At 52.6% G+C, this 26805-nt stretch overlaps 1 protein-coding gene across 3 annotated transcripts in view; it reads left to right on the forward strand.

Annotated features, from left to right (window-relative positions):
- The window catches only part of PHF20 (PHD finger protein 20), a 2392123-nt gene that overhangs the window by 1366073 nt on the left and 999245 nt on the right, over window positions 1-26805 (forward strand). For all 3 annotated transcript variants that reach the window (XM_069652246.1, XM_069652248.1, XM_069652247.1), the window contains exon 14: window positions 24908-25147. In XM_069652246.1, coding sequence (XP_069508347.1) covers window positions 24908-25147 — 240 coding nt within the window. The remainder of the gene's footprint in view (window positions 1-24907; window positions 25148-26805) is intronic.

Consider the following 26805-nt stretch of genomic DNA (forward strand, 5'->3'; position numbering starts at 1 on the left):
GGCCCCCGCCCATGCACCCCGGTGGGAGGCCAGCTGGCGGATTTCGTCAGTGAGTGGGAAAAGATCTCAACTGACATTGGGTGCTGGACACTCTCTCTCGCCCACGGACACACTCTAGAATTCCAGCGGAAGTGTCCACAGACACCCCCGGTGACCCGGCCGTAGCAGCACATCCTTCAGCTCTTGCAGGACATACGTGCCTTGTTAAAAAAAAGAGGCGATGGAGCTGGTTCCATAGCGACTCCATGGCTCCGGAGTCTATAATCCAGATACTTCATAGCAAAAAAGACCAGGGGCTGGAGGCCCATTCTCCACCTGCAGCGTCTCAACAAATACCTCAAGTCCCAAAAATTCAGGATCGTCCCGTTACAGTACATACTTGGCCAACTGGAGGAAGGAGACTGTCTGACGTCGCTGGATCTGGAGGACGCATATTTCCATGTCCCCATTCATGAGAAGCATTGGAATTTCCTGCGCTTCATCGTACAGGGAAAGCACTACCAATTCAAGCCCCTTCCCTTCAGACTGAAGTCTGCACCCAGGGTGTTTACAGAGTGCTTCGCACCAGTGGCGGCCCATATGCGTTTACAAGGGATACATGTGTACCCGTACCTCGACGACTGACTCATCCGGGCCATGTCAAGGGATGTCGCTGTCGAACACACGGAAAAGACCGTCTGGCTGCTGAATGTTCTGGGATTCTCGGTGAACTTCCAAAGTCCTGCTTGATTCCATCTCAGAACGCGCTGTTCCTGAGGGTCCAATTTCATACGGTCTCCTCCCTGGCAGCACCCTCGGAGGAGAGAATAACGGCCATTCTGGGCAAAGTGCAACAGCTGTTGGCACTGAAAACCGCTCCACGGCATGATGTTGTGTATTTACCTGATCAGGCTTTGCTGGTTGCGGATGCGACCCCTTCTGGAATTCCTGGACGCTCGGTGGATCCAGGCGTCCGGAAACTTTGCAGACAAGATTGTTCTCGACGTGGAGTTCCGTCGAGCGATAAGGTGGTGGGGCGAGCACTGAAACGTCTCCGGGGCACAGATTTCCAGAGCCCCCCTTACCAGGAGACAGTCCCTGAAGGGCTGGGGAGCCCACACGGAGGCCTGTAGCTACCGGAGGAGAGGGAGCTCAACATCAATGTCCTGGAACTGCGAGCTGTGTTTTGGGCCCTCAAGTCGTCTCTCCCGTCCCTTAAGGGCAAGGTGGTGAGGGTCTACACGGACAATACCACTACAATGTTCTACATCAGGAAGCTGGGGGGGGGGGCACCAGATCCCCATGCGCTTTCCAGTGAGGCGCACGACTTGTGGCACTGGGCCGTCACCCAGGGGATGTTTCTCATTCTGTTTCACCTGGCGGGAGTCAAGAACACCATCGCCGGACCCATCAGCAGGGAGCTGCTCTCTTGCCATGAATGGGAGCTTCGGCAGGATTAAGTGGACAGCCGCTTTCTCAAGTGGGGCATACCCCAGATCGATCTGTTTGCGACGGCAACAAACTCCAAATGCCAGAGATTCTCCAGCAGGTTCCACCAGCCGAAGAGCATGGGGGATGCGTTCTCCTTCCTGTGGGAAGGCGTGTTCCTGTACGCGTTCCCTCTGTTTCTGCTGCTGCTGCGAGTCATCCATCAACTCAAACGATGCCGATGCAGGATGATCCTCGTCGCCCCAGCGTGGCCAAGGCAGATTTGGTACCCGGACCTTCTCAGCCTGATGACGTCACCGCCAGTCAAGCTGCCGGTGTTCGTGGATCTGCTCGCCAGAGAAGGAGGCGCAAACCTACATCACGACCCAGGATCGATGAACCTGAAGGCCTGGCTCCTGCAGCCTAGTTCAGGGGCTGGGGGTTATGAGCTATCGGTGGACTACAGGGAGGTCCTTGTCAGGACATGGCGCAAAGCTTCAAAATGGCAGAGTGGCACATGGCGGCGGCCATCTTGGATCCAGCTTTCGGAGGTCCTGCCAGTGCTTTCGCCCATCGAGTGGGCTTTGCAGGACAATTACAGCCCCTTTCCATCTGGAAACGGCAGTGGATCCTACGCTGCAGGGTTTTGGTCCTCCAGGGGTACATTAACCTGTCACAACCCTACAGCTACACGCGCTAGGCGCCTCGGCCTTTGACCTGGAGCGGATGCCCAGCACCTCGGAGGCCAGGGCTCCCAGGGACCTGGCGGCTAGTGAGGGCTGCTTCTTCTAACGCTTCCTCTTCCTCATGCGTTCCCCTCAGATGAAGGGGCTCCTGAAAGACATTGTGAAGGAGGTTATCCCCTAGGTGGCGCTCTCTCTGCCCCCTCCCCTGGGGACTCCTCTTGTTCCTCCAGCTCTCCCGGTGCCGGTCGCTCCTCCGGTTCAGGCCCTACCGGTCGTGCTGACCCCTCCACCTGCTTCTGTACCACCAACGCCTCCCCCTCAACGGCTGTTGGACCTGTCTGCGCCTCTGGACATGGGGCGAACCTTGATGGCACCTGTGGATTCTCCTTGCCTGTGAAAAGGGTTCAGCGGGCGATGACCAGGGTGACGCCCAGGTGGATGAGCCCTCGGCATTCGTTAAGGCTTTTCATGACCGCCTCCATGGCCTTGGAGGTGGGGGGGCTCTCTTCCCGAGTAAGCATCCCAGGAGTCAGGTATGCTCGCAAATGTCTTGGGGAAACTCTCCATGACCCGGTCTGGCATTCCACTCCAGAAGGATGTGCTGCAGGTGGCGTGGAAGGTCTGGGAGAAGCCCAGGGCCAACATCCAGGTGAACAAGAAGTTGACAGCAGGTTTAGGCTGACGGATTGGGGAGCCAATCCTCCTTGTCTCCCACCCGCAGCTCTATTCCTCTGTAGTGGCACCGGCCTCCTTATATTCTAAAATATCATCTTCGTCTTTCTCCACAGGAGCCACCTCCCAGTTGCCTCTCTAAGGAGGACAAAGTCCTTGAGTCCTTGGGAAAGGGCTGTTAATCCTTCTCATGTCTGCATTTGCGGCAGGCCAACGCGGACACCCACTTGGCCGTGGATTACCATAGGCTGTGGCGGGAGCGCAGGGAATTTCTGCCCGACTTTCCTTCGGACAAGCAGGCTTCCTTCAAGGCCGGTCTGGCAGATGTCTGGGTCATTGTGCAGGAACTCCTGGAGTCCTCGGTCTCCCACATCGACATAGCCAGCGGAGGCTGTTTCTTGTGGTCGAGATGAGGAGGGCAGCCTGGATGCATGCCTCCAAGTTTTCATCTGATGTGCAGGAGCGGATCCTAGAATTGACTAAAAAGAAAATGTGGAAATGACTGTGTGGCATGTTTCCCAAATATATTTTCCTCCTTCCGCTGAATGACTATATATTCGGTGCACTGTTCATTCTCCATTGAGTTTAGTCCACTCTGTCCCCTGCGCCTGTGGTATGTGAGTGGTTTGTGGAATTCCTCCAGCCCTGGGAAAAAGGACTCCAAAGAAAACCAGTTAACCCAGTCGTTAAGCATGTTCCCTGCCCAGCTACCACCAATCTGGCTTGACCTTTTTACCCACTTCTCCTTCGCTGTAAAATCCACTTCCACTTTGTCCTGTCCTCTCTAAATCCTGCAAACCAGTTCCACTTGTTGCGTCCATCAATGGTGGGGGACTCTGGAAAGCCAAATTCCCCACCCAACATTTAGCCTGCCCTTTGGTCCCAACTGTCCTGCACTGTATAATTTAATCTCCCAATATCTTACAATTAATAACCCATCTGGGCTCAAAATGCCGACTCCCCTGTCCTGGGAATCACACAGAATACCTGAAAGTGTGTGTCCCACTCTGCATCCCATCAACCCTGGCAACACTTGCCCAAACAAACAATTGCCTGGGTGTGAGGCCGACCCTGCAGTGGGTGGGTACAAAAGCCTTATTATATAACCCTGTGGAGAGATGACTGGGGACTCCTCTTTTTTGGCTGCCGGCAGTGTGTGCTGACCATGGGGGTTGAGGGCAGAGAGGCCTCCTATGTAAGGTACCCTTGTCCCCAATCTACCCTTCATTTTCTCCCTCTTCCCATAACTGTTCCATTTCTCCTCTCTGCCCTGCTTCCCCACGATCTGTCTCTGTCTCCCTGTGTCTCTGTCTGTCCTCCCTCTCTCAGCCCTCTGTCTCTACCAACCACCTACTTCCACTTCCTCTCCAACCCTTCCCTTCAGGTCCCTGCTCCCCTGTGCATGCAAGGGTCCTCCGTGGGCCCACGGGTTCTATGCCAGTGGGTGTGCCTAGCTAGTGTCCTGGTCATCAATGCCCTGCCTCGTGCCCGCATCCCAGTGTATGCCATCACCTGTTTCCAGTGTGTCTTGATTTGTCCTGCTGGCAATGAGATTTCTTCTCTTTCTGTAATAAATATGTTCCTGGTTTCTACATAGACTTTGGTGTCTTCATTGTTTTCCCACTTTTCAGTACTGACTTCCAGTTATTGCCAGGGGGGCGGACCCAGTCCATCTGCGTACACAACGCACCCCCACCGGTTCTGTTAACTCCCTGGTCCAAAACTGTGGCCCTGTATGGCGTCTCCCTCACGGCCGCCCCCATTTTGTTCTGCCTCCCACTGCCACACCTTTTTCATTCATCCACCAATGGCGAATTGACGAAAAAGAAAACCTCCACTCAAACCGCCAAGTCTTTAGCCATCCTGACAAAGGGTCAGAAATCCTTCCCTCAATCGCAGGGTAGGACAGAATTCAAACCACAAACCTTCTCCAACTTCAAGGGCTTCAGAGACTGCGGTACGCAGAGGCCTGACAGGTCGCCCGTCGACAACAGAAGCATCAGAGGATGTTGCGTGGGATTTTCTGATCCCCAACCTCTGCCCCTGAAGCGAAAAAGCAGTGACTTCAGGGTCGGGGAAAACAGCTCACCTGTGGAGTACCATTTGGCTCTTTTCCAGGACACCTGGAAGCGTCTTTTCAGCAACCCATAGATCCTATCCGTAGTCTCCACAGGCTTCAGCCTTTCTCTTCCTCTACCATCCTCTCCTTCTCTTAGTGAGATTGCGTCTCCCGCTCTTTTGCAGGAGGTCCTTTCGCTCTTGGAGATGCAGGCAATAGAACCGGTTCCTCTTGTAGACAGGGGCTACAGTTACTATTGCAGGCTTTTTGTGGTACCCAAGAACAACCAGGTAGTCTTGGACCTGTCATTTCTAAATCTGTCTTTACCGTGGGAACGCTTCAAGATGATCATTCTCGCGCACATAGCCGAGTCTCTGTGTGCGGGGGACTGGATATGTTCCCTGGACCTTAAGGATGCGTTCCTGCATGTACCCATATATCACGCTTCAGAAGTTTTTATTCTTCACCATTATGTTGTCCTGCTTCCAGTAGCAAGTGCTGCCCTCGGCCTGAACTCCACCCCTCGTGTCTTCACGAAGTTGATTAATGCATTGGCGGGCCTTCTCCACTTGGAGGGCCATCATCTATTCCCTTATCTGGGTGACTTGTTGGTGAGGGCGGGGTCACATGAAGGGGTAATATGCTCCTGCCAGAGATTGTCGGATACCCTTCATCAGCTGGGGTTTTCCCTCAACCGGAGGAAGTCGCAGTTACGCCCATCTCAGGGACTGGTCTTCCTAGGGGTATGTTGGAGCACTACCGTTGAGCGGGTGTTCCACATGCCCGAGAGGCTTCTGCCCCTCCGCAAGGCAGTGGGGCACTTTCTGGCCAACTCGATCACCTCAGCATGGTGATTGCAGTACATTCTGGCCCTGATGGCCTCCTGCATGCTGACTGTGCAGCACATCCCATCTCAAGATGAAGCACCTCGAGATCCACCGGGCGGACAACTGGGATCAGGAGCCGGGGTCTCAGTCGGACAGGATCCCAATACCACTGCTCATTTTGCCTGACCTTCGCTGGTGGCTGATGGACGGCAATGTTTCAGTGGGAGCCCCCTTTACCTGACCGGAGCCTACCCTGGTGGTGACGACGAACTCCTCTCTTTCGAGATGGGGGACTACTCCGGAGAGCTATTCAATTCATAGAGCATGGTCCAGGACGGAGCCCTCCTACATATCAATCTGCTTGAGCTCAGGGCAGTGGGCCTGGCCCTCAAGGTGTTTTTGCTCCTAATCAGGAACGAGTCGGTTCTGGTCAGGACAGACAATTCTAACTCCATGTTTTACCTGAATAAGCAGGGTGGCACCTGTCCCCCTCCCCAACCCCCTCCTCTGCATGGAGGCGGTTTCGATCTGGGAATGGGCCCTCACAGAGAGGATTTGGATTTCTGGAGTCCACCTGTTGTGGGATAGCAATGCAGAAGCGGATCAGCTGAGTTGCTTGGGGCTCAACACCTATGAATGGGAGTTGCAGGATGACTCCTTGTTGCCCCTGTTTCAGCATTGGGGGTTTGCAGACCTGGACTTTTTCACCTCTCCTCTGAATGCCAAGTGCCCCCAGTTTTCATCTTGGGCTGGTCCAGGTCAGGGGTCACTGGGAGACGCCTTCCAGATCTGCTAGCACGGCCACAGGTGTTACGTGTTTCCGCCCACCCCTTTGCTCCAGGGTGCCCAGATGACAACTGGGACATCATTCAGCAGGCCAGGAGACCTTGGATTTGGTCCCATTACTAAATCAAATGGACTAGGTTCTGCCATTGTGCTTGCAACAAGGGTCTGGACCCTGTCCTCTGGATGACATTCTGGATTTTTAAGCGCACCTGGCTCATTCTGGAGTTCAGGTGGATACTTGCCGGACGTACTTGGCGGCCATCTGGTTTCACAAGAATTCCCCTGAGCATGTTTTTTCGGCAGCCAACCCGGTGGTTAAAGCACACCTTAAGGCGTTGTCTAGGCTTTTTCCTCCGGTGCATAGGCCGCACCCGGTCTGGGACCTGAATGTGGTTCTTGCAGCTTTGCAACGCAAGCCTTTTGAGCCGATGGCCTCTGTGGACATCCGCTGGTGACACTGAAGACTTTTTTATTGGTGGCTCTCACCTCTATGCGCAGGGTTAGTGAGCTGCATGCATTGTCTTCACCATGTTTGACAACGACTAAGTCATCTTGGGCACTCACCCTAACTTCTCGCCCAAGGTGGTCTCTCTGTTCAATCTGAATCAAGAGATCTGCCTGCCGGTGTTCTTCTCGAACGCACAGTCAGAGGCAGAGAGGGCGCTACATTCCTTGGACCTCAAGAGGGTTCTCAAGTTTTCTCTCTCTGATGAAATCCTTCAGGAAGTCTGAGGCACTGTGACTTTTTTGGGGGCTCCTCCCCTGGCTCTCAGGCATCAAAGTCTTCCATCGTCCGTTGTATGGTCCAAGCCATTTCAGATGCCGACAAAGCCATGGGCAAACCTGTTCCTGAGGGGAATTCATACCCATGTGGTCAGAGCTAAGGCCACGTCTGTTGCGTTTCAGCGACATGCTTCTTGGGATGTCACCAGCAGGGCGGCCACTTGGGCCACTCAGTCAGCCTTCTGTAAGCACTACTCACTGGACACCAGCTCCAGGCGCGATGCAGAGTTTGTTCAGGTGGTTCTGAAGAACCTTTTTGCTTCGTCCTAGATACGAAGCAGGTTATCTCAGCTCCACCCTATGTTCTTGTTTGGTGGAATCACCCACAGGGATGGAGGAAAGGGGTCGGGACGTATGAGTAATTAAAGTTACTCACTGTAGTGACTAGAGTACTCCTAGTCTATAGTTCCCCTTTCCTACATACATCCCACCTGCCTTCCCCCGCTAGTACACCAATGAGTAATATGATATAAGTGTAGCCAGGTATCTAAGCTGTGTTCAAAGGGGACTATGGTGAGGCACTGGAGGGTGCTGCTTTCCCATGCCCGAGGCCACCTGCTTTACTAAATTTAAAGGGGAAGCTCAATTTTTCGCTGCCAAATGTTCCGGTACCATCCTCATGTTGGGGGCCGCCAACAAGGAAGGAGGAAAGGGGACTATGGACTGAGTACTCTAGTCACTATGGTGAGTAACTTTTGTTCCACCTTCAGGCATCAATATACAGAGATGGAACAAGAAGTGCAGAGCTTTAGACAAATAGTTATTTCTGAGAGAATATCCTAGATCAGATAATTTGATTGTCTCAGCAGTGAGAAATGTTTCAGTTGTAGGTCTTGTCAACTTTGTCCTCTTTAGCTCCTTCTGAAAAAGAGTAGATAGATGATTGCTGTGGGTTAGAAGATGAGCACTATGTGCACTACAACTTTAAAGGATGCTAACATGCATGACTTATTGTCTGGGGAGAGGATTGACATGTATAGAAGCTGGTAGAGCATTTAGGGGAACCACCTTCTCTGACAAACCTTCGGATAGCTTCACTTTTTCCCAGGCGGGAGACCCTTTCCATGAGGCTAGGGAGGTGCGGCCACTAACCTATATTCCTTCTGAGCATGGCAATCGGTGGGAGGACCTCATGGAGAGGAACTCCCCTCCTATGGATAAGGACACTAATCAGGGACCCGGCCCCTTTTACTCCCAACCCCATAGCGTAGTAACATTGCCAAAACCTCTTTTCCATGGTCTTATTTCCTGTGTCGTTTTTCTGGGTCAGACAATATCATAAGTACAGTGGTGAGGAAACCCTTGAGAATGCTACATTCGAGCAGTAACAACGCTGTACCAGCTGGTGTCAATGGAACTGACGTTACGCCAGGGTAGGCCCAGCTATATCAAGGCACCACAAACATATGATGGTGGAAGAGAGATCGAGACATAGAGACACGGAGAGGAATACAGAAGTGGAAAGTGAGATCGAGATCAAGGCGAAAGGAGAAGTCAAACAAAGATTTGAGGCGCTCGAGCGAGTGACGTGGAGGATGTGGTTCAGGAAAACGTTTTGCAGGCTGACCGGGTGTTGGCAGTGGTGAAAGCAGAAGCGGAGAGTGGAGAAGGTGTTTCGCACGGAGGCAGAATGCCAAATGTTATACAAGGGAAACCTGGTGGCCATTGGGCTAGGGTAAGACCGAGAACGAGGATAATCATGAAAGTCGGCCGGGAACCGGCCCATCGGAAGACCAGACATTGGTTGTGGTGGTGTGACCTGTAGTGGGTGGATCGTGCGGTCCGACAACTGGGCCAAGACTGATAACCTTGGCCTTTCACAGAGCCGCATAGGCAAGCTTGAGAAGTGTCCAAAGTAGAGGCGGCTGAATGACTGCGATGGTCGAGTCCATTACCAACATCAGAATACCCAGCAGTACAGGGCCCAAGAGTCCCACGAAAGAGAGAAAACTTGATTGTCACAAGTTCCAGACAGAACCAGTGAAGCCTCCTGACACCAAGAGCAGGTAACGGGAGGGAGCTGAGGGAAAGCTAAGAGAGCCTTGGAAAACAAACAACAACATGATAGTATGAAGAACTGTTAACTAAGCAAACAAGTATAAAGAATGGTTAACTATCAGAGAGGTAACACTCACCTCAGCGGTTGTGAATTGAGTCTCTCTTTAAAACTCTAACTCCCTCGAAACGTTTGTTAGGCAGAATCCTGTGCCGTGCCCTTAGGGACCACTACACACAATTAAGACTACAAGTGGTAATGCAAATTCTCCTTTGGTACAAGCCTGTACTACTATGTTAAAGTGGTAGCAGTAGCGGAGCAGCCAGGCTTATCTCAAGAGTATATGAGCAGTAGCAGAGATTACACAAAGGGACCACAATTACTGTAACTCAAGCAAACACTGACTCAAGGTATCAGGTAAAAAATATAAGTACATTTATTTTTTAAACCATCTGTTATAAAACACAACACTTCTATTAATTTAAAATCACACGTAAAATACACTACAACCAACCAATTCACTTGGTACAGTATAACTCAAGGTAAGTACCCTATGTTTTAACGGACCGGTGTTGTAAAACAAAAGACGTTACCGGGAATACATATGCGATCACTTTTTGACAGTAATGACAGTTCGGGTCTTACTAAAGATACGCGTATCCACGGCAAAAAATGTTACCAGGACAAAAACACACTTAGCACCCGAGTTAACCAGAGAGAGTTGCAGACGGAATCAGAGAACACTCATTGACAGAAATATAAGAGTCAATAGGCCGGAGCCAGTGTCAAGTGGAACCGGGGTTCCTGTTGTCGAGGATCACACAGTCGGACAGTTCAAGATTCAACGTTGCCAGGAGTACTTGGATATTGTCAACAGAGGAAGCAAGAGTTATAAGAAGGAGGGAAGACAAGGGCAAGCCTTGGAGGAGGAGAAAAGGGATTCACCCTAGCTCCTCGAAGCAGAACACAGTACCTTATTCAAGGAAGAAGCTGGTGCCACGGCAGTTGTTCCTGGTAGTTTCCTGTGGTTCCTGGTGCTTCGGTCCTGGTGACGAGAAGGAGGACGTCTGGAAGGGTCTGCACTGTGCAGGGATGAAGCCAGCAGTGGTGACGGTGAACAAAATGTGCGCTCCTTTAAAACAGGAGAGGCTCTTCAGATGGCTATCCGGACCACTACAGCAGTGTGCAGCGATTTCGACCACAAAGAGAATCCTCTGGCTGTGGAAGATGAGCTGGTTGACCCCACCAGGCTCAATGAAGAAGACTCCGGACTGGATCTTCTCTGGTCGTCGAAGGGTAGATGGCTCAGGGCTGCAGCAGGGCTTCACGGGGACGGGATAGTTGCATCAGCTGTCTTCTTCTCCGCTTCTCTTTGGTTCCTTGTAGTTCCAGTGGCGACTCTGACTTCCAGCCCAAGAGTCCTGCCTTTTATGCGAAAATCCCCCATTCACACAGCTTGGCTGTCAATCACGCAGCTTACCCCACCAGCCGTGCGACGCCGGAGGAATGGGCTTCCTTCGGGAAGAAAATGCTGGCGATTCTTGAGTCGCAGGGTACTAAAGCTGTCCGCGCCCCCGAGTGGGGTCGGTCGTGAGAGGTCGAGAGACACTGCTCGCAAGAGTGGTCGGCACAAGTCAGGGGAGAGGTCCCGTTCGGACAAGGAGACTCGTTCTCGACGTACCTGTTCCAGGTCCCGGTCCTCGACGCGTTCGAGACCGTGTGCACCTGTGAGGTCTTCGAGGAAGACATCGACGTCTGAGGCGTCAAGGGCGTCGACAGGCTTTCTCGAGGCTCCGAGGAAGTCGTCGAAGCCGTCGACGCTCAGGTCGTCTAAGGACACGCTCGGGGCTCCGGCTTTGAGGGCTGTGTCGACGCCGCCGATGCTGGCGGCGCTACATCTGTCGTCGACGCCGATTTCCTCGACGCTGATCCTCTCGGCGCCGATGCCTGTTCTCTCGACGCCGGCGCCGATTCGCTCGACGCCATCGACGCCTTTCGTTTCGGAGGTACCCCGTGGCACGGGAGAACCTCCTAGGAAGGCTCTGGTTAAGAGCAAGCACTCTCGGGTGCCTTCTTTTCGCCACCTGGAATATATTTCAGAGGCTGATGAGGATTCTGATGGCCTGGTTCCTAGTCAGGTTCCAGTTGAAATTGTCTCGGGCCATAGTCAGTTTGACGATTTGAGGCAGTCACTGCATGATGCCAGTGGACTGGACACCTCTCCGGAGGTGGAGTTTTGTAGGCCTGAGCCTGGCTCTCATGCCGATTCCTCGTACCGGCGCCTTATGGCTAGGGTTTCTGAGTACTTGGGATGGTCTGCTCCCCCAGGGGAGTTTGTGCAGGATGATCTAACGGACATCCTTGATGTTGGTCCCCCAACTGACCCGGTACTGCCTTTCCATATGGCTTTACAGAGAAGGGTGGTGGCGGCTTGGACTGCTCCGGAGAGTCTCCCGGCGGTGGGCAGATCCTTGTCGCGGAAATACCGTCCAGCCAGTAGCGACCCCTGCTACTTGACCAGGCACCCCACTCCGGAGAGTTTGGTGGTGCAGGCGGCCACGGCCCCGGCAAAGCAGGCGTCGTACCCTACCATCCCTCCTGATAGGCATGACAAACGTTTTGATGGCTGGGCGAAGAAAGTGTTTTCTTCTGGTGGTATGGCGCTTCAGGCGGCCAACTCCATTTGTGCCTTGTCTCGTTTCACACACACTCTGTGGAACTGTGTTGCGTTAACGGCTGAACATATTCCCAAAGGGGACGAACAGGATGGTTTCCTTGCTTTGGTCCAGGATGGTAAGGATGCCATGTGTGAGTCCGTTCAGTCGGGTTTGGACTTAGCTGAATGCGTCAGTAGGTCCATGGCGGCGAGCACCGTGATACACAGGTTTGCGTGGTTGCGGAAGTCGGGGTTTGCTCCTGATGTGCAGTCCCGGCTCTTCAACATGCCCTTGACGGTGAGCACCTTTTTGGCAGCAAGGCTGATGAGAGCCTTGAGAGGTTGCAGACCTCAAAAGCTGCAGCAAAGTCGTTGGGCGCTGCAGTTCGCCAACCTCCGCCTTTTCGTCCTAGGGGACAGCAGTGGAGGGGTGGTTCCTTTCGCTATTACTCTTCCTTCAGTAAAGCGAGAGGAGCTGGCAGTCAAAGAGGCCAACGCAGGGATACCAGAGGTGGACGACAGGGTATCCGTGGTGCCAAGGCCGCTCGGGCAGTTGCCTCTTTGCCCTCAGGTAACGCCGCAGCCGCTCCCACTCAGTCATGAGGCCATGTCCCATGGTTCGCCGGTTGGGGGAAGGCTGGCGCAGCATCTTGTAGAGTGGCACGCCATTACTTCAGATGTGTGGGTTCTGGAGATCATAACCCACGGCTACTGTCTTCCCTTTCGGCACAGGCCTCGCGACAATCCACCGGGGAACCTCTCTTTGCAGAGTCTGGATCCGCTCCTTGCGCAGGAAATTCAAGCCCTGCTGGAGAAAGGCGCCATAGAACTGGTGCCTGTAGCGGAGAGGAACAAGGGATGGTATTCCCCTTATTTTTTTATTTCGAAGAAAGACTGGGGATTGAGACCCATCATGGACTTGCGCGGTTTGAACAAACTCCTCTGGAAGGACAAGTTCAAGATGGTTACTCTCTCTCAAGTCCTCCAGGCCCTTCAGCTTCAGGACTGGTTGGTGTCTCTCGACCTCAAGGATGCTTACTTCCATGTGCCGATCCATCCCAAGCACAAGAAGTACCTGAGGTTCGCGGTTGGCGACTCGCACTTTCAGTTTCGGGTCCTGCCCTTTCGGATTGACCTCCGCCCCGAGGGTTTTCACCAAGCTCATGGTGGTGGTGGCAGCGCATCTCAGGCAAGGGGGGATTCACGTCTACCCCTACCTGGACGATTGGTTGATCAGGGGGAGCTCTCCCGAGCAAGTCCTGGATCATCTGTCCGTCACCTGCCACTCCCTTCACAGGCTGGGCTTCTCCCTCAATTTAAAGAAGTCCCATTTGTCGCGCACACAGCGGCTCCAGTACATCGGAGCAGTGCTCGACACTTCCCTGGGGCAGTGTTTTCCTCCCCAGGTGAGGGCTCTTCACATTCAGCAGATGGTTCACAAGTTTCAGCATGCCCAGACGCTCCCAGCGTTCGAGTTCTTGAGGTTGCTCGGCCTCATGGCATCCTGCATTCTTCTGGTGCCAGAGGCTCGCCTGCGGATGAGATCTTTGCAGTGGGCACTCAAGACGCAATGGTCACAGTCCTCCGGCAGGATGTCGGACCCGGTTCAGGTGCCGCCCTCGGTCGCCCGGGACCTTCTGTGGTGTCGAAGGCAACTTGATGAAGGGGGCTCCATTTTGGCTTCCCTGGCCGGAGGTGACGATCGTGACGGATGCATCCCTCACAGGATGGGGAGCTCATGCCAACGGGCTGACAGTCAGCGGTCGTTGGTCTCCGTCGGAGTCCAGACTCCATATCAATCTGTTGGAGCTGAGGGCCGTCAGGCTAGCCCTGAAGGCTTTTCTGCCGACTGTGCGAGGAAAGAGTGTCCTGATCCTGACGGACAACACAGTGGCCATACACTACCTCAACAAAAAGTGGGGGCAGGGTCACTTCCTCTGTGCCGTGAGGCGATGCAGCTCGAGTTCTGGGCCATCCAGCAGGAAGTTTCGATCTCGGCAGTTCATCTGGCCGGAGACGAAAACGTGATGGCAGACGCTCTGAGCAGGCAGAGCGCGATCTCTCACGAGTGGGAGTTGGCTCAGGAGATTCTCCTGGAGATCTTCGCCCTTTGGGGGACCCCTCAAGTGGATCTCTTCGCCTCCAGTGTCCACCGGAAGTGCGAAAGGTTCTGCTTGCGGGAATTTCCTCCAAAAGGAGTCTTAGGAGACGCGTTTGTGGTGGAGTGGTCATTCCCGCTGCTTGTACGCGTTTCCTCCAGTCCCCGTCATCCCGCAAGTGCTGCGGAGGTTACGGAAGTTCGGTTCCCGGATGATCCTCATTGCCCCGGCGTGGGCTCGGAGGACGTGGTACCCGGACCTTCTCGACTTGTCCATCTGCCCTCCACGTCGTCTTCCCTACCGAGACGATCTGCTCTCACGGGAGGGAGGTCAGGTTCTCCATCCAGAGGTCAGTTCCCTCAACCTTCAGGCTTGGCTTCTGAACGGTTGAGGTATAAGGATTGGGACCTCCCTGAAGACGTGATGGAGGTGTTGCTTTCGGCCCGAAGGTCAGCAACAAAGTCTCTGTACCGTTGCCGTTGGCGTAAGTTCTGCGACTGGTGCAGAGTTCAGAATGTGGATCCTTTTGCATGTGACATCCCCATGGTTCTGTCCTTTTTACTTTCTTTGGCCCACAGGGGCTTGCAAGTGGGTACCATTAAAGGTTACCTGGCGACGCTGTCCATCTTTAAGCGCTCGACCGAAGAGTGTTCTTACTTTAAAATTCCTTTAATTTCACAGTTTCTGAAAGGGCTCACTAATGTGTTCCCTCCTTCACCTTTCCTGGTGCCCGGTTGGGATTTAAACCTTGTTCTTAGGTTTCTTATGGGTGCTCCGTTTGAGCCTTTACATTCTTGCCCTTTGAGGCTGTTAACTCTGAAAACTGTGTTTTAGTTGCGGTTACTTCCGCTCGCAAAGTGAGTGAGTTACAGGCACTTTCAGTTAAGCCACCCTTCACTGTATTTCACAAGGACAGGGTTGTCCTTAGAGTTCGTCCTTCTTTTCTTCCGAAGGTAGTGACGGAATTTCATTTGGCCCAGAAGGTTGTTCTTCCGGCATTCTATCCTCCTCCGCATCCTGGTAAGGAAGAGGAGAGGCTCCATAGGCTTGATCCTAGGAGAGCTTTAAGCTTTTATGTTTCACGCATGTCCCGGGTCAGAGTGGACGATCAACTCTTTATTGGTTATGCTGGAAAGCGTTTGGGGCAAGCTGTGACGAAACAGACTTTGTCTCGCTGGATTATTTTGGCCATCTCGGAGTGTTACCGCTTGGCGGGTAGGGACCCACCGACTGGCTTGCGGGCCCATTCTACCAGGGGTATGGCTGCATCTACTGCCCTGCAGAGGGGTGTTCCTATTCGCAACATCTGTGGTGCAGCCACTTGGGCTTCAGTACATACATTTGTACGTCACTATTCCCTCGATTCCATCCGAGGACAGGATCTAGCCTTTGGCAAGGCGGTCCTTTGCTCTGCTATTTGATTGGCTATTCTAAATTTTGATTCTAAATTCTTTCCCTCCTCCTTGCTCTGGTACTGCTTTGGGAGTCTGTCATAGGTATGGAATACGTCGGAGGACCCAATCCCCTCGAAGAACAAGTTACTTTCTTACCTGGTAACGTTCTTTCGATGGGATGGTCCAACGACGTATTCCATATCGCTCCCGCCCTGCCTTCCCCGCTGCAGAATTTCTTTTGCGATTGCAGCTTACGTTCCGCAAGGCTTTGTGTCTGACTGGCAGTTGACTAATGTCACACTTTTTGGGGGGAAAAAACTACAACTGAGGCTACGGGTGTCGTGCGTCCTACTTATCACATCGGATGACGTCGGACGTCGGAGGAGGTCCTCGACGACGGCGCATCGACGTCATCGACGCAGGACGCAGACGCCGAAAAAAGTTTCCGAAGCAGCACAGCTGTGGTGATTACATGTCATAGATATGGAATATGTCGTCGGACCATCCCATCGAAAGAACGTTACCAGGTAAGAAAGTAACTTGTTCTTCTCCTGGGTCACGACAGACCCGGACCTTTCTATTTGTAGTAGTGACAGGGATAGCATAGGAGCTTTTTTGACTGAGACAGGGCCCTTTGCTTTGTATTTCTACAGACTCCTGACGTGCACCCATGTTTCTTTAGTTTTGGTAGGGAAACTCCATTAGAGTTATGGACATATAGGTTTATTTTACCGTTAAATAAGTGTATAGTGATCAACATGGCACCACTTGGTCAGTCTCTTTATTCCTTGTCGCTACACTTCCCAATTCATTCATTTATTTTCTGTCATTTGTATAGTGCGTTTCACCATAATACTCTTACGTCCCATCCCCTTTCCTCCATACTCCATGGGCGTCCCTTCCAAGGGACGAGAGATGGAACCTTTTTCACCAGAAAAATCCTTCTTCCCCTTTAAATTCAGAGGCGCGTGGCACCAGGAGCATGCGCTGCCCTGACTCCACCCTCCGCTGCTACAACTCAGTCCCCTTTTCCTCTTCGTCGACAGGAACGGGCCGAATTCACCAGCACTCCTGGGTTTGGCTTCGACAATGTAATTCCATGCGCGGATACTTCTTCTGTGTTTTTTGTCTTTTTATCGTACAGGTACTTGGTCCTCAGGCGTCATGCTCTTCCCAACTTCAGACACCCACCACCTCAGCCAACATTGCCTTGGCACAGACCACAGTTGGCAATCTTGTACAGCGTGCAATGCCCTGTCATCGAGGTCTCTGAAGAACAGGCTAGCCAGGTGGAGAGAGCTCTTCCAGAAATCACCTCCAAAGGACCTGTAGGACTTTGTCAAACATCGTTCCAGGCCCAAGGTAGGGCCTCTGTTCTGCATCGCACCCCGCAAGGGAGACTCCTTCCCAAGGACCCGCCCATGTGGGTGGGGCCGTGCAGGTTCTACTACCAGCACGTGCACTGAGGCCTCCCCGGCTGCTGGACCTACGGGTCGAGGGATCCTCAGCTCCTCCCAGTGACAGAGTTGAGGGACTGGAAGGTTCTTGCACCGGGTCTTCACGCGAGGGGCTAAGCCCTTGTACCAGCAATATGTCCGAGGGGCTGCGCCCTTGTACCGGCAATATGGCTGAGGGGGTCGCCTAAACGCAGCTCTACCGGCCCCCGGGCCAAGGGTGTTACGCCTACCAGGCCTCGCCCTGAGGAGCAGGGTAGGCCTCATGATCCACACTCAAGAATCCTGGATGAGGCTGGGCCCAGCGAGCTCGGCAACACAACACAGGCACATGGAAGGCAGCTCGACAAGATGGCCGCCGTGCCAGACATCCGCACCCATCTAACGCCGCACCAGGAATGGGAATTCGGCGAAGAACGAGTGTCAAGGTGGGACTGGTGTCAACCAGGTACATGGCCTACAGCCTATCCTTCATTTGCGCAGGGCAGGTTCCCGCTACGTCCATATTGACAGGGTATGCAGTGCCTCCAGCAGCCGGCCACTACTCTTTCTATATCCCCTACCACCCCTCCAGCCTGTGAGGACAGGTTCTTTGAGAGGTTCCTCAGACTCATGAAGTCCCCTCGGATGGGGATGATCCTCAGGGATGCCATCCGGGAGGTGCTCCCGCCAGTGCTTCCAGCACCTCTGGCTCCTCCGCCGGTGCCCTCGGGGCAGCCTTTGCCACTTGCTCCGTCCCACCAACCGATTCCTCAGGCAGTTCCGTACCAGCTTCCGCCTCTGGTCCAGTACCCCAGCCTCCGGCTCCCGCCACTCCTCCACCGGTGCAGGATCCTCCTGACCCCCAGCGGACATGGACGATGAGGAGGACCCCGACACGCCATCGTCAGCCAAGGCCTTGCATGAACGTCTTGCAGGGCTAGCTGACTACCTGGGCCTTCCTCAACCCGAGGTCGAGCAACTAGCACTGCAGACCAATGTAATCACTCTGGCCACGAAGGGTTGGCTCAGGCCCCACTCTGTCCAGCCGGTCAATCGACGCCTGGATGCCAAGTACAGGCAGATGGAGGGAGATGCACTCTTGCTATCGTCCCATTTTTAGCCACACTCCTCAGTGATCGCTGCAGCATCACTATACACCAAGCCTCAGTCGTCCTCAGCCTCCTCTGCGGGCGCTGCTAGGCAAGGAGGAGAAGATCTTGGAGGCGTACGGGAAAAACTTGTATTCCAACACGTCCATGCATCTTCGTCAGGCCAACAGCGATGCCATGCTGGTGGCCGCTAAACAGAGGTTGTGGCGGGAAATTGTGGATTTCCTCCCAGAGCTTCCTATGCAGAGCCAATCACGTTTCAAGGCAGTACTGGCTGAGGCCAAGCTGGTGGCGCAGGACATCATGGAGTCCCCCATGGCCCACATTGACACCTCTGGCCGGGCCATCTGCATCGCCACGGACATGAGAAGAACAGCCTGGCTCTGTGCAACTAAATTTAACCCGGACATCCAGGAACGCATATTAGATTTACTGTTCGAGGGGAGTGACCTCTTCCACTCCACCATGGACGAGGAGCTGGACAAAAAGAGAAACAGCTCACAAACGACCAAGTCTTTATCCATCCTGACAAAGACCACGCCCAAATCGTACACCCAGTCACAGCAGCGCTCCGACAAGGGACATACATACATACGGAGGGTACCGCGGCTTCCAGGAACGGAGGTCCAGGCAGCCAGAACGCTTGCCGACTCCACATCGGCACAAGCAACAAAAAAAGGGGGGAGGGAGTAAGGGCTTTTTCCAGTCGCCCTCCTCCGCAACAGCCTCTGAGGGAAAGAAGGCATGACACGCCCCTCCGGGTCCATGTGTCTCCAGTGGGGGGCAGGCTTGCTCTCCATGCACATTTCTGGCACCATAATTTCGCGGACCCCTGGATCCTCTCCGTAGTATCCACGGGGTACAGCCTACCCATTCCAGCATCTCCACCCTCCTCCCCTCCACTCCCTCAAGTTGGGACAGCTACTCTTCTGGCGGAGATCCGATTGCTTGTAGAGAGCCAGGTCGTGGAGGAAGTCCCAGCATCTCAACGAGGCCTGGGCTTCTATTCCAGGATTTTCGCCATTCAGAAAAAGAACCAGGCGGGCCTGAGAGTTGTGCTGGACCTTTCCACCCTCAACCTCTGCCTACCTCTACAAAAATTCAAGATGGTTACTCCAGCTTTTATAGCGGAGACATTGTGCAAGGGAGACTGGATGTTCTCTCTGGATCTGAAGGACGCGCATCTACACGTCCCGATATGGCAGCCCCATCGTTCTTTCCTACAGTTCAGGATCATGGGCTACCATTTCCAACACGAGGTCCTTCCTTTTGGCCTCAACTCGGCCCCCGGGGTCTTTACCAGACTCATGAATACTGTGGCTGCCTTCCTCGGGGCTCAGGGCCTCCACATCTACCCATAATTCGACGACTGCTCGTCTGGGCTACATCGCCTGAAGCAGTTCACCACACTTGCCACGATCTGGGCTTTTCGCTCAATCTCAAGAAGTCACACCTGTAATCCACGCAGACTCTGACATTCTTGGGCCTCATCTGGGACACGTGCTCCGAGTGGGTATTTCCGTCGGAGGACAAGATCATAACATTCAAGAGGGCCAGTACTCACTTCCTCAGCAGAGAGGTGACCTCGGCCTGGTGGTACCTGCCCCTCCTGGGTCTCTTGGCAGCGGTCCTATTAGCCGTCCCCCACACGAGACTCAGGATGAGGAGGATACAGCTGCACTTCGCGGCATCATGGAACCAGGAACAGGGCTCTCCATCCGAGATGATCAACGTTCCTCCATCTCTCCACCAGGACTTCACATGGTGGTCCATGGACTGCAACCTACGGACGGGACAGCTCTTCCGGCCTCTCACCCGCTGGTCACCATCACCATGGGCTTCTCTCTTGATGGATGGGGAGCAACGCTAGACGATCTCTCAGTCCACGGCACCTGGACCTGATGGGAGCAGGAGTACCACATCAATTGGTTGGAGCTGAACGCCATCTGGCTAGCGCTCGGAGCATTCCTCCCACTATCAAGGGCAAAGTTGTCCTCATCCAGACAGACAACTCGACCAGCATGTACTATGGCAACAAGCAGGGAGGCACCAGATTCCCTCCACTATGCAGACTGGAAATCAGCATGTGGGAGTGGGCCCTGGAAAATGACATCTACCTCACTGCAGTCCACCTTGTGGGGGAATCCAACGTGGAGGCGGACAGGCTCAGCAGGTTGGGAGCGGACAACTACGAGTAGCAGCTAAACAACCTAGTTACTCAGGAGATCTTCAGCAGATGGGGTCGCACCCAGGTGGATCTCTTTGCCACCTGGCACAACAAAAAGTGCCCTCAGTTCGCCTCCTGGCAGGGACAGGGCCCAGACTCCCTGGGCAATGCATTTCAGATTCAGTGGAACGGCATCACAGCTTATGCCTTCCTGCTCACTCTGCTGATTCGCAGAGTGATTTGCAAAATCAAGGACTCTCGCCAGCTCAACATCCTTCTAGTAGCTCCATCGTGGCCAGCAAGGCCATTGGTTCTCGGAACTGCTCAGCCTCTCGGAGATGCCACCGATTCACCTTCCGACGGGACCAGCACATCTTCTGGCGCAGCAGGGGGGGGGCAGGGTCATCCACCCCACGCCACAGAAGCTAGCCCTCACAGCGTGGTTCCTGAACAGGTGACGCTAAGGCACCTCAGCCTCTCCCAGGCTAATCTGGAGATCATACAGGGCGCAAGAAGCAAGGCTACCAGGGTCCAGTATAAAAGTAAATGGACCAGGTTCTGCCACTGGGCAGCCTCCAAGAAAATCGACCCCTAGGCATGTACTCTGGATGACGTGCTCTCCTTCTCGGCTCACCTTGCCCACTCAGGCATGCAGGTGGACACCTGCCGCACTTACCTCGCAGCCATCGGGGCGTACAGGAACTCAAAGGAGGGGGTCTTCTCCTCTAATCCGATTGTCAAGAAACATTTGACGGGGCTCGCAAGCCTCTACCCGCCCATCAAGAGGCCACACCCCTTGTGGGATCTGAACATAAGTCTTGGGCGCCGTGGCGCACAAACCATTCAAGCCAATGGCGTCCGCGGACATCAGGCTGGTCACCATCAAGACGGCTTTATTGGTCGGCCTCGGCTCGCAGAGACAGCAAAATTCAGGCCCTGGTCACCTCAGAACCATATACTACCTTTCCCATGGACAAAGTAGTCCTGCGGACACACCCAGCATTTCTCCCTAAGGTGCTGTCTGCTGTCCATTTAAACGAATAGTCCTTCATACGTTTTTTTCCGATCCTAAGGATGAGCAGGCATGCCCTGAAATTCTACTTGGACAGGACCTTAGGGCTTCCGCAGATCAGACGCCCTATTTGTCACTGTTGGAGGTACAAGGCCAGGCTATCAGGCCTCCATATCGCGCTGGATGGTCTCGGCTATAAAAGAAGCACAAGCCTCTTCCGGCAAACATGCATGCCCACGAGTCAGGGCGAAGGCAAGGGCCATGGTATTCCAGCGCCATGTCCCTTGGCAAGTCATAAGCAGCGCTGCCACATGGGCCACTCTCTCGTTTTCTGCAAACATTACTGTTTGGATGCCGGCTCTAGATCTGATGCGGCTTTTGGACAGGCGGTTGTCAGGAATCTATTTGCTTAAGGAGGTTCTCCCGTCCACCCTGGGGCTACATTCAGTTGTAATCGCCCATGCAGTATGGAGGAAAGGGGACGGGACGGGACGTAATTATAAGTTACTCACCGTAGTGACTAACATCCTTAGTCCCCTTTCCTCCATACGTCCCACCATCCTCCCCCCTAATTATACTGGTGTCATTAGGCAATGTTAAATCTATTGTCGACGCGTCAATGGGGACTGAGGTGTGGCTCCGGAGGGCGGAGTCCGGGAAGCGCTTGCCCCCAGGCCGTGCCCCTGCGCACCTCTGAATTTAAAGGGGAAAAAGGGTTTTTCTGGTGAAAAAGGTTCCATCCCCCATCCATTGGAAGGGACGCCCAGACAGTATGGAGGAATGGGGACAAAGGACTAAGCGTAAGTTGGTCACTACAGTGAGTAACTTATAATTTACGGCCCCAAAGCGCTGTTTGGTTGAACGTCCTCAGAGAGACCGGAGTTCAGATTTGGGAGGTGCTATTATGCGTGTGTGCATTTCAGCCATTAGTTATGTGAGGGTGGCCAAGACCCTACTAGTCACCCATGTCTGAATGTCGTGTGGATGGGCGCAGCAGAGGTAAATTATAAACTGACAGGTGGATTGTGTTTAAGGAGATATCAAGTTTTGTGGGAATCTACAATTCTAATTGTTGTTGTTGAAGGTAGCTACTTTCTTATGGCAGAGGTGTTGTGCAATAGTGTTAGTGTTATATATGATTGCAGGGTGTGTGAGATGAACCTGCGCCTTCTGCTGAGTTATGAAGGTGCAGGGTCTGAGGGGAGAAAATGGGTTAGCTATAAAAACAACAATGTTTGCATTACGGGTTGCATATATGTACAAGGAGCAGTGCTACATTTAACAGACGATCTAAGTGCTAGATGACTGCATACTACTCAATCTCTGAGAGGATCTTGGCCATCCTTAGTTCCTTCTATTGCAAGACAAGGTCCCCATTTCATGATTACATGCAGTGGCATGGCCCACCCTGTATCACTCCTCCATGTGTTGTTGTTGGCGACCCCTAGGCCGAGATTGGTGGAGGCAGAGCAAAGCGGTTGAAAGGAAGGAAGAGGCTAGTAGCTGGCAGGGGGAGGGGAGGTGGTGGAGATTGGACTGCCGGTTGAAACGTGTGTGCGAGTGGTGGGGGGTGGTGAGGGGACTCAGGAAGTCAGGGGGGAATAGTCAGGTTTTGAGGGCTTTCCTGAAGGCCGGGTGATCCTCTGAGGCAGAGAGGGGGATGGGGAGAGTTCCAGAAAGTGGGTGCTAGGACAGAGAAACAGGCACCTCTCAATCTCAAGAACTTGAAAGTGGGGACTACCAGGAGGTGTGCCGAGCCTGATCTGAGGATTCTGTTGTGGCAGTATCGTTTGAGTTTGTTTTGGAGGAATTAGGGGCCTTTCTTGTGAATGGTGCAGTGGCTAATGCACATGGCTTTGAAGGAGGCCTGTTGGCTGATGGACAGGAGATATTTGTTGTCTGGTGGAAAGTGCAAGGAGGAGCCTTGCTGCAAAGTTTTGAATCCGTTCGAGCTTTCTGAGTTGGTATGTAGGCGTACCTAGGTAGAGGGAGTTAGAGAAGTCTTGGCGTGAGAGGATGATGGCCATGATTGCAGAAACACTATGGGGGTAGGAGGGATGAGGAAAAATCAGCTTGAGGATGCAGCAGTGGAAGGTGGAAGATCTGGAGACTGCATTCTGTGACGTAAAATGGTCATGTCTGAGCTAAAAGTGGTGCATACTAGATTTTTGACTGATGTGGATGCTTTGGCTAGGGTCCTAGTGAATGCGGCCATGGGATAGGTTGGGGAAGGAGAGCTGATTTGCTGCAGATTAGGATTTCGTTTTTTCTGGGGTTGAAGAGCAGGTGGTTGTTCGTCATCCGGATGTCAATGTCTGCGAGGCAGGATGCCAGGGCTGGATGGGGTAAGGAAGGGGAGTAGGGAATCTTTAGGATGATCTGGGTGTCATCAGCATAGTTGGAACAGGTTTGATTGTGGGAACGGATGAGCGTCTGGAAGGGCGAAAGGTAGAGGTTGAAGAGTAGGGGGAGAGGGAGGCTCCCTGATGGACTCGGTGGGGTGGGCGGGGGCAGAGGAGAAAGGACGGAGAGAGACAATGTGTGGGCATTCTGATAGGAAAGAGGAGATCCATCTGAGGTCGGAGTCCCTTATGCCTAGGTCAAAGAGTCTGTTCATAAGGATTATATTAGAATTATTATTATATATTGGGTTTTTAAGATTTCTAGGCACGGACCCGGGATTCGAACCTGTGTTGCTCTGCGTAGTCTTGGTTCCAAGACGAGCGCTTTGCCACTGAGCTATACTACCTGTATCAATGGAGTGGTTAATTGATTCGAAGGCTCCTGAGAGATCAAGGAGGATGAGAGCAGAGCATCCCTCAGTCTGCTGTTCTTTTCAGGTAGTCCCAGATAGAAACCAGGGAGTATTCAGTTCCATGGAAGGGTCTGAAGCCCAACTGGGCAGGGTCAAGAAGGCCTCGGGATTCAGTGAAGACTTGAGTTGGGAGTATGCCGTGCAAGATAGCAGCTTTGCTACTAAGCGATTGTTGGCGATGGGGTGGTAATTGGAGGGAAGAGGGGGGGTCAAGAGAGGGCTTTTTAGTAGTGGTTTGACATGAGCGGTTTTGTATGCGGGTGGGAAGATCCTGGCTGTTAGTGAGTGGTTGATTATAGATCGGGCTAGGGTGCCTGCACAGGTGGACGAGGATGTTTTTGAGCAGGGCCAGGGTCTCCCGGGGAACCAGAGGGACGGCTATTGGAGAGAAGTCTAGAGAACTTGGGATGGGAGGTTGCAGAGAAGGAACTGAAGAAGGTTTGTGTCGGCTGCAGCGGTGCGAGTGCATTCGGTATTGGGGCAGGAGAGGTTAGTAGTTTGGCGTGAATGGCGAGTTTCCTTTCAATGGCAATGCCGAAGTAATGGTCAGAGGGTGTTGCACAGTGCCTGGGAGACAGGCGAAGGAGAGGAAGAGCAGAGGGGGGTCTTGAACACGGAGATAATCTTGTGGAGTTCTTTGCATGAGTTGTTTGCATTGGCGATGTGTAAGGTGTAGAAGGCATCTTTGGCTTTTCTGATTACTAGTCAATGAGAAAATGTACTGGATATTTTAAAGTTAGACACACACAAATAGATCATACACACAAATCATTCAAGATAATATTTTCTCTTGTTGCCTGCTCTTTTTTTTAAGGCTGTTTTATGTTATCATTATTTTTCGTGTGGTTTTGATAAAGGTTTGGGTATAACAATATTGTGTGATGCTTTGGACTTTACTGACCTTTTCATCTAAAAAACAAAATATGTTTCATTTGGTTTGATGTCCTTAATGTCAATCGTCCGTGTTGCCCAGTTCACATTGTTTTGTAATTTGCCCTTGTAGGTGACATGCAATCAGTCTGTTTTTCTGAGACTCCAACCACACCTGTAACTAGTCTTGTAAGTGAGAAGGAATTTACCAACTGTTCCGACAAAGATGAGAAGCTCCAGATACCAAACAAATTGTCCAGCCAATCTTCAAATGGCAGTATGGTGGTTCTTGGTGAAATTAATTTGACACCAACTCCAAGGTTGGTTGAACCTTTGAAAGATTACGTTTGTTGTCCTGAGGAGCTGCCACAAGGTAAGTAGCTATGCCAAAGTATTTTTTCAGTAGTACTTGTCTTCCACCCACAGCTTTCAGCAATGCACTCCATGCCTTCTGGCATCATAATTTTACTTTCAAATGTTTTTCTCTTTAATCAGGTTTTCTGTTCAAGCTGGCAATGCAACCTTTTGCTCATGGGATTGTAAATTAACATGTCATTCCTGTAGTATGTTTAACATTTCTGTAAGCATGCTTTTTAGTAATACTTAGATGATCCATTCTGCATTAATATGAGGCGGTAGTGACTGTAGCTGCCACTTAACTGCACACAAAAATAGGAAACAGGTTACCCTTCCCTTTAAACGTCTTTGTTGATTTTAGGTACAATCTCAAATGCCAGAAGGTAATTAAATCATCTGCACTTATACCAGAAGTCTGTTAAAAACTGTTTAATGATTCACTAGTTTTTTAAAACCATAATGTACATAGAAAAACATATGAAAGTGCGTACTGTAACAATTAAGCAATGTGCCCCAAGCAGTGGGGGCATTACCGAGTCAGGTAATGCCCCGGGGCCCATAGTTATAGGCTTGAGCGAAGAGTCAGTTTCCCTTTCCATAGCTGCCTTCGGGAGCAGACGCGCTGGGAACAGAAGTGTTCTCAGCGCGTTTGCTCCTGAAAAAGGAGAAATCAGACGGTAAGTGGGGTTGGGAGGGCAGGGACAGTTGTGGGGGGAGGAAAGGGAAAAAACAAATATATATATATAATTTATGATGTTTGTTAATCTGCTTAGAATCACATGCTGTGCATAGGTCCGACATCCAGTGGTCACTGCGGAGTATTGCATTTTGTTTTTCGTAGTCGAAAAGGGGACGTCGACAAGGCGTGTCTGTAACACTATCCCTATAGTGGCGTGCGTTGTACCCACAATCCCTCACGCGTCCAGGTCCCTCAGATTGTTTTTTTCCGCCCAGTTACTGGTCGCCTTTATGCGGAGCTCCTCGAGAGACATTGCCAAATCATTCCTTCGACCTTTGGTCGTTCATTATTAATATTAATAACATAGATCCCTCCCTCGACGCAGAGCTGTTTCTCCGCCGAGCAAGATCTTCGACGGAAGGACGAGCAGAGGAGATCCTTCCGCGCTGCCGAACACGTGGCCTGGCCTCGCCGGCCTTATACAGTAGGGAGAGTGGGGTTGTGTGGTCTTTCTTTTCTCTTTGAGAATGCCTTTCTCTTTCCCCTCCCTCTCTTCCGAGGTCGTAATCACACTTCTGGCCCTCAGCTATGGAGAGGACGCCCTTTAGGTTTTGCCCGCTTTGCAAGGGTAAAATACCTGGAAAGACGAGCACAAACGGTGCAACCGTTGCTTGTCCCTCAATCACAAGGAGGACGGCTGTGCGGCCTGTAAATTACTGAAGCCAAAACGTTAAAGGACCGCAAGATCAAAAGGTGGGCGGCCTACGCCATGTCTAGGCCTGACTCCTCGCCCGCTGCCGCCACTGCCGAATGTGAAGAGGACAGTGATTACACCGCCCCCGTAACGGAGGTTGTAGACCTCTCAAAAGAGCGTTCACGCTCCTCGTCGTCCGTCCCCGGCCCCGACAAGCCCGGCTCACAACCGGCCGACAAGGACGCACACAAAAAAGCACAAAAACACATACCCCCCGGCAGGCATTTGTCGAAGACGAAGG

The sequence above is a fragment of the Ambystoma mexicanum genome, chromosome 3p (assembly GCF_040938575.1).
Source record: "Ambystoma mexicanum isolate Mex_15411 chromosome 3p, UKY_AmexF1_1, whole genome shotgun sequence".
Lineage (NCBI taxonomy): Eukaryota > Metazoa > Chordata > Amphibia > Caudata > Ambystomatidae > Ambystoma > Ambystoma mexicanum.